The sequence below is a fragment of the Geotrypetes seraphini genome, chromosome 7, assembly GCF_902459505.1.
Source record: "Geotrypetes seraphini chromosome 7, aGeoSer1.1, whole genome shotgun sequence".
Lineage (NCBI taxonomy): Eukaryota > Metazoa > Chordata > Amphibia > Gymnophiona > Dermophiidae > Geotrypetes > Geotrypetes seraphini.
Genome location: NC_047090.1, coordinates 190,512,612 through 190,521,161, shown reverse-complemented (window position 1 = coordinate 190,521,161; position 8,550 = coordinate 190,512,612). Strand labels below are relative to the sequence as shown.

Genomic DNA, 8,550 nt, shown 5'->3' with positions numbered 1-8,550 from the left:
GGCTGCCAGTCAAGGCCTGTATGAAGTTTAAGTTTGGTGGTTTTTGCTTCAAAGTATCATCTGGCCTTATATCCAATTATCTTGTGGATTCGTTTATATTTGTTAATTCAAAACGCTCTAGACATTCATATGCTCTATTTGCTTTTCCATCAGTTAAAGGATGTCATCAGTGTCTCTTGTCTTATCAAGCAGCAACTTGGGATAAAGCTTTGAATTGTTCAGTTGCGACTTCCAGTCCTTATAAACAAATTAGGCAACATTTAAAAACACGTTTACTAGATTTTTAGGCAACTAAAGTATTTAATCTACTTGTAATTCATTTCACTTTTGTAAACCGCATTGAACTTAACAGTACTGCGGTATAGACGAAGCTTTTATGTTATGTTATGTCTTTACATTGGAACGACTGTCCACTAGATTTATATAGTCTTTAGAGAGGAAATCCTCTTGTTTGGCCATAAGATTGAAGGGTTCTCACACATGACATTCTTGTATTACACTTCTCAAAGTTATTCCAACAGTTTGCCATCAGACGAAAAGTTCTTTACAACTTTGAGAAAACCTCTGTAATTGGACAGCATGACAATAACCATGAAGATGAAAATTCAAATGAAGAATTAGACAGTACTACTGTACTTCTAATGCAAATGATGATAATGATGATGATAAAGGCCCAGAGATTCACTAAAGACAGCGACTCAATTGCTTTTGGCCAATTCTCTGGCTGACTGTCATACAGCAATTGATTCACTATCAAGTTTGCATGCAAATGATTTGCATGGAGGTCCCATCAGCCCACCCACTTCCCCAAAAACCTGGCAGAAGGGATGCCCACTCCTTCCGGCCCACCCGATTCTCCGAAAAAACTGGCAAGAGGGATGCCCATTCACTCCATACCTTCTTCAGTTGGGAGTAGGAGGAACTGCAAACACCTCCTGCTCCTGCACCCAGCCTGCTACGCCACTAGGTCTTAGACCCCTCCCCAGTGCATCATGTGATGCACAGGGAGGGGCCGAAGGCCCTGATTGGCTCAGACGCCTCATGTTCCTCCCTATGCATCACATGATGCACTGGGGAGGGACCCAAAGCCCACAATGCGTGGAGAGCAACCAGCAGAGATGCAGGAAGGACTGATTAAACCTGCTCCCAACTTAAAGATACCGGGGGGGGGGGGGAGGGAGATGGAGGAGGGGGGCGACAGCAAGAGGGAGTGGGCAACCCTCCTGCCTTTTTCCTCAGGGTGGAAAGCCTTCATGGCAGGATGGACTCCTGCCATCTTTTTGGAGTTCGGGTGGGTCGCCGTGATTGATGGAGGGGTCATGTGATTGTCGATGGTAGTAGGGGATTTTTTTTTCTTTTTGGGGGAAGGGGACAAATTTTGCATGTGTACTACATGCAAAATATCTAAAATAAATGGAAAAAAACCCCGAGACCTGTCTCGCTAATACAGTTACTGATAGGTCTACAGTATTCAGGTTTTAGGATTGTAAAACCCGATGCAAAATAGCCAAGCAAATGTTAGTGAATCAACCACTTGGCTATTTTGCATGGGGTTTTACAAATTTGCATGGCCGGATCGGAAAATGGGCGATTGAGGGGAAAAATGCGGTGGGCCGTTTTGTGAATCGGGTCAGTTAGCTGCTGCTGTACTTCCCCTGTCATGCATGGTGCAGAGGTGGGAAGTACCACAGCTCATGGAGAGTGCCACAGACCATGAGCCTTGGGTGTTTCTGGCCACTGGAGGGCCACCTTTTCTGCTAGGAGGGCTTGGGGATCCCTGCTAGCCAAAGCAACAGAGAATGCTGTAATTTTGATGGAGCATCAGCCAAAAGTGTGTGTGGGGGGAGGGGGGAGTACCGAAATTCCCCTCTCCAAATCTACACCCGTGTTTGTATCCACAACTAGCCCTTGCTTCCTTTCGTATCTGTGTTTTTTCATTCCCATGTTGTTAAGTGGGAATTGATTATCCACCTCCCCTCGCCCGTTAGATTTTAACTATACAAACTGAACCGAATAATTATTATGGGGCTGGGTAGGGGGCTAACACACTTGCCCAGTTTCTAACAAAAGGTTAATAGTGCCTTGGCTACAACTGAATCCCAGTACCTGACATGGGATCAGGATAGTATGTTTTGTTCTCTGAGAGTGGATTGTGTTGCTGCTGATATAAATCTTTCCTGTCTGGAAACTTTTCAGCACTAATTTACGACTCCACAACATGAACCAAAATATTCATGCTTCTATGAACATCTCTGGTACTGCAGATAATTAAAGCTCTGGTTAGTGTCATTGCTGGACTATAGTAAAAAAGTTTACTCTCTTTCATGGGATTTGGGCTCCAGAAGACTGGGGGGAGTCAAAATAGCCCCTGAAGAATAAATCAAGTCAAATACGGTTTCAAAACACTTGGCTAATTTAATTTAACCTACATCTAAGCAGGGAATAGCTCTACACGAGCTGCTTGCTAGAAAAAGCTGTTCACATACCCAAAAGGGAAAGAAAATAAACTCTCAAGAGATATTAAGTGATGAGCCCTTTTATTCAGACACAGTATAGTCTTGGGATAGTGTATTTTCCTCTACATAAGATCCTTTTGTGTTTCTGCTGTGTCACAGCATCCATGTCACTGGGATAGTCAGCCAGAGGAAGACAAAATGTCCTCCCCTCAGCTTCTCCAACAACGAAAAAGCTCACACTAAGCGCTTGACATCTTTGCATGTATCCTCTGAAGAGAAGGCCATTTTCTCAACCAAGAAGCATGATTTGCAATTAACCATTCTAAATAAATACCTACCAGAAGCTAATATTAGTGGTTAGAAAAAAAGAGCAGCTTGTTCATTTTCAAGAGGACATTCCTGTGCCCCCATATTAATACATTCACACTTGAAGGCTGCTGTGTTGAGATGGCATTGTACCCCTAGGCTGCAACAGCTGTCAGTGAGGTATGAAGGCACAGAGGTTCAACTGTGATGGCTCCAAGGCACAAGATCTCTAACGGTCTCATATTGCCAGGAACCGAGACCATGTCCTGTCGGGCTTTGATCGTGGAATGACCATCACTCTCTCCTTAACTTTTTCCCATGGGGAAGAGGTAACGGAAGATTTTAGGATCTTATAGCAGTGTGTTTCTCCCAGATTACAGCCAGGCTGGCAGTTCTAAACCCTTCAGAAATCCCAGGACTGCATCCATCGAAGGCCGGACATAGGGCTGCGTGGGTCAAGAGCCAGAGGCCCCACCATTCCATAGGCCAGAGGGTGGAAGAGATAGAAGCTGTATACCAGGACAAAGAAGAGCAGTTATTACAGCACAAGGATTGCAAGCAGTATTAGACAAGCTCTAATCCCTACTCCATCACTGGCTTTCTATGTGACCTCTCAGACCACAAATTCGGTTTTTCCTTATTTTGGTGCTTTGTACGGTGGTTATATTTTTTTTTAATAGCTACGGAGGCAATTTATACATTTTTATTTATTAAGGTGATTTTTTTCTCCGTTACTGAGTTTGTAGACTGTTATCGGAACAGCCCATTCCTGATGGCAGTACTCCTACCAGATACAGGTAGTCCTTAACTATATACAATACATTAGGGACATCAGCCTATCAGTGCTTCCAAACTGTTAGACAATATCATCCTATTTTAATACTTAAAAATTCACATGACCCAAGATTTATTTATTTAAAAAGTTTCTATAGCACATATAGTCTAAGCGGTTCACGTAAAAAACATGCATAAAGATTTGACAATGTGGTTATAAAGGCAATTGCAGACCTCTTCCCAATCCCCACCACTTATCCAAACATGACCACGGTCAGTGACTCGGCAACACACTAGGGAACCTACACAAAAAACCTGAGAAGCTGCTCCTGAGGAAATGGCTTGTGAAACAGAGAGCCCCACTGAGCTATTGCAACCAAATAATTCAAAATGTAATGTTTCAATGTTTAAATATTTTTGCTAACTGAACACTAAATCCATTAGAGCTTTAGCCTAAAAAGCGATGAAACAGTGGTTTTTAAGGTTTTGCAAAAGATCTGGAGAGAAACACAATCTAATTTGAGGAAGTAGACCATTCCATACCGCAGTTAGTAAGTATGGAAAGGAGTGTGAAATTTTACTAATGGACTTGATTCCTCTTAATGATGGAAAAAGAGAGCTTATACATACGAGTTGTTCTCATGCTCGAAGATCTCATTGGGCTAGATTCACAAAATGTACCATTCGTGTATCGATGGTTTTGTGAGTGTTTCCCGACCTGATTCACTAAACAGCTGTGCGACCAATCTCCGATCCAATCCGATCTGCACATGCAAATGAGGGGAAATTGCCTGCTTAAGTAGGAAGGCAGCAATTCACTAAACAGAAGGAACACCGATTGGACTGGCCAATCCAAATGAAGCGACTGCTGAGGACCAGTCGCTCACGTCCTTTCCGACTGTCCTGCTCTCTGCCGCTCTGAAATAAAACATCTTCCTTGCGCAAAAAGTGCCCCACAGGTTCAAAGCGAGGCTGCAGTACGGCGTGTTCTGTTCCATTCTGGCCGCTTTCCCTGCTCAGTGCTTGATTATGCTTTCAGTATTGGTGCTCCGTAGAACTGCAGCCACCCCTCCCCCCTTTGCTTTGACCTCGAAGACCAAACGCATGCACAGATAGTATCTAGAGCCAACCAGGATGGTCTGCGCCTGCGCGGCAATCGCTCTGCAGAGATCCGTGGGGCGTGCTTCCGATCAATTAATTTGCATAGGGACTCTTTAGCGAATCGGTTGCCCGGCAAGACTTAGCCATGGATCGGTGAGTTTAGTGAATCTAGGCCAAAGTATGTAGAGATAAAGACATCAAAGGAACAAATTGTCTGAAGTCTTTTCCTCTCTTTTTCCTTTTCCCTATAGTTAGATGTCATATTTTACTGCTTGTGAATGTCTTATTGTGGACTCAGATATTTTAATTTTATATTTGTATAATTGAGTTCCTTGTCCATCACTTTTGGAAGAATATTGGATAAAGAGTCATCTGGACTGCCTTTTGCAGATTCTTCTTTAGCAGGGTAAACCAATAACCATCTTAGATAGTTCTGAGAATTATTTTCTGATAAATTAGACAGAACTACTATCATAGGCATCCAGACAACATCAATAGACCCATAAAAACTAATGAAGTGAAACATTCGCACTTGGACAAGCATTTCAACAAATACAAGGAATGGCTGAGAATCCACCAATAATTTCACGTTTTTTATTAGTCTTGGTACACCATCCTAATTTGCAAAACAAGAGAAAAAACCCCTCAGCAATTAGAAAAGCAAACAAGGAAGTGGTAGAAGCACAAACAGAAATACATGTTACTCCAGGAACGTGTGTCCCTCTAAATCAGACACATGAACAGTTAATAAAAACCTAAGGATCAGAGACTGATCGTTGCAGCACAAGATAGATAAATACAAATAAGATAGCTCATAGTTACGCAGCATGGCTTATCTAGTACTGTGCATGTACAACCTTAGAAAAATAGTGGAGCATGAAGGGGTAATGATTATCTGGGATATTTCAATTCCACATGACAAAAACCTTGATTCAAGAAAATTGGACTGAATGAAATGAAAATTAGGTTCTTACCTCAATAATTTTCTTGTGGTAGAAGGGCAAAGGATTCTGGACAATAGCTTTTATATCCCTGGCTGCATATTGATTGCAGAAGGATATCTACATCTTTCAACTCCAACTCCTTCCCCAGAGGGCTGTACTGCCACCTTCAGTTTGTACCAAAGCATTCGAACAGCCCTATAATATAAGAAATCAGAGAAAGAGAGGAACAGGGAAACCTCCCTGACAATACATTTCTGTTTACTTTATTTGTTACAGAGCAGAACAATGTTAACCCAAACTCTATCTACCTCTTAGTGTGCAACCTGCACTAACAGCTCTGGAGCCTTCAATACTTATCAATTTCATCACTTCCATTCTTTCCTTTTTTTCTTTTTTAATCCAGTACATTCTTAACTAATTGGCTGGAAAAGATCTCCATTTCCAGACTCACAAAATTTGTCTGAGACAGAAAGCAGGTGAAGTAAATGACAGGGCAGGATGTCCAGAATCCTTTGCTCTCTTACTACAAAGAAAATTACCTAATTTTCCTTTGTACTGCAAAGGATTCCGGACAATAGATGATGTACCAAAGCAGTATCTTATGTCTAGGATAGGACATATGAGCCTGCCTGTAAAATTGAGGACCCAAACACAATGCCCCCCTCACAAGCCACTACGTCCACTCTGTAGAACTTCATAAAAGTATGGAGAGTAGACCATATAGCTGCCCTACATATCTCCTTGGGCAGAACCATCCAAGACTCTGCCCATGAAGAGGCCATATTTATGATAGTGTGCTCTCAGCGAGACCAGCTGCCATTCGCCATAGCCAATGTACGCAAACAAAATTGCCTTACGGATCCATCTATAAATAGATACCTTGGAAGATGGACTGCCTTGTCTAACTTGACTAATAAGAACAAAAAGATGGTCTGAAAGACAAAAGTCACTGGGGTCTTCTCCAAACAGAGGAAAGCTCTTCCAACTTCTAACCTCTGCAATAGCTGTTCCTGCTTCATCGAACCCATAGACTGAAAAGCTGGCAAATGAACCTCCTGGCTGACATGGAAGACTGAAAGAAACTTTGTTAGGAAAGAACTGTGCGCAGGAAAATCCCTGCTTCTGTGATCCTGAGGAACGGTTTTCTACATGAGACCCTTCTCACAAGTGCCACTAGAAACACAGTCTTGACTGTGAGATCCATCAACAATGCCTGTTGAAAAGGCTCATACAGAGCCTTACTATGTCCCTTCAGGACAGTGTTGAGGTTCCACGAAGGGAAAGGATGTCGTACAGGCAGGTGCAATCTTAGCGCTTCATTTAAAAATCTGGACACATCTGAATGCAAAGTCAAATAATTATTTTCTATTTGGTTTCAAAAGTACAAGAGACCTGCCACTTGTATTTTAAGTGATTCCACTGCCAGACCCTTTTCTAACTAAGCCTGTAGAAATGACAGGACTACCGAAATTGGAGCTTTAAAAGGCTCCACATTATCCTTGGCACACCAGCGCTGAGAAGTCTTCCAGGCCTTCACATAGGCCACAACTGCTGAAGGCTTCTTAGTTCTGAGTATAGCCTAGTTCTGAGTATAGCTTAGCTCTGAGAATCCCTTATATGCTAAGGCTGCGCGCTCAAGATCCAAGCCGTAAGCCCAAAGTATTCTGAATTCTCCATGGGAACTGCTCACTGATTGAGAAGATCCATATCAACTAGTAGCTTGATACTTCTGTCTCTTTGGAGACAAACTAGATCCACATACCATGGTCTGTGTGGTCAATCCAGAGCTACCAGTACCACCAACCCCTGATGGTTCGCCACTCTGCAAATGACTCAGCCTACTATGGGCCATGGTATGGTATGGTATAACGCAGTTCTTTCTCTGGCCATGATTGTACTAACTTTCTCTGGCCACGGTTGTACTAACATATCCAATCCAGCATTTCCAGGTCCAAATCTTCAGCTATAGAAGCGATATATATTCTTGTTCTGGGCAGATGCTATCAAGTCCATCATCAATTGACCCCAATGTTGAACAATGAGGTCGAACACCCTTCCGGATAATGACCATTACCCTCGAGTCTAGTGTCTTTCTGGGTCCATTCAATACTCCTGCTACACAGGCTGCCCACCAGAACAACTGAGCCTCCTGTCATAGTTAAGCACTTCTGATGCCCTCTTGTTGACTGACATAAGCCACTGCAGTGGCATTGTCTGAGAAAACCATGACGCCTTCCAGGGATTTCTCCATCATCTGTAATGCTAGCCAAATGGCTCGTAGCGTCAATTGATTTATGGACCACTTCTTCTGGGGGAGGGTCCAGTGACCTGCACCAGATGTCCACAATCAGAACAACATTCAATAACTCACAAAACAACATAGAAGATATCCTAATAAAACCCACAACAGATGAAGCCATCTCAGCAGACAGGTACTGGACCAACTTCCCTACAACCCAGTGGTCAGAACTAAACAGGCTATATAAAAAATACTGCAAGTCCTCATGCGACCTGAACAACTGCCCATCATACCTACTAGCAACAGCTTCCACCAACTTCAAAGCTAGCTACACGTTGTGGTTGCAAACCACACTCAGGGAAGGCCAGTTCCCACCAGACCTTGGAGAAATCATAATAACCCCTATACTGAAAGACCCCAAAGGTCTAATAAATAACCCGTCAAATTACAGGCCAATCGCTTCTATCCCTACATACGTCAAAATAATTGAAGGTCTAGTGGCACAACAGCTATCCATGTACCTAGAAGCCCACAACATCCTACATCCATCCCAATCTGGATTCAGAACTAACCACAGTACAGAAACTCTCCTGGTATCTTTACTAGATATAGCCCGAAGACACCTCAGCCAAGGAAACAGATTGCTAATCATCCAACTTGATCTCTCAGCGGCTTTCGATCTAGTGGACCACTCCATACTTCTCCAGATTCTAGACGCAATAGGAATCTC

General features: G+C 42.9%; 1 protein-coding gene across 1 annotated transcript in view; it reads right to left on the bottom strand.

Moving 5' to 3' along the window:
- Positions 1 to 2,379: 2,379 nt before the first annotated feature.
- Positions 2,380 to 8,550, bottom strand: part of POMT2 (protein O-mannosyltransferase 2) — a 174,102-nt gene continuing 167,931 nt past the window's right edge. Inside the window, exon 21 of the mRNA XM_033951284.1 lies at positions 2,380 to 3,271. Within this exon, the coding sequence (XP_033807175.1) occupies positions 3,166 to 3,271 (106 nt within the window). The 3' untranslated portion in view covers positions 2,380 to 3,165. The remainder of the gene's footprint in view (positions 3,272 to 8,550) is intronic.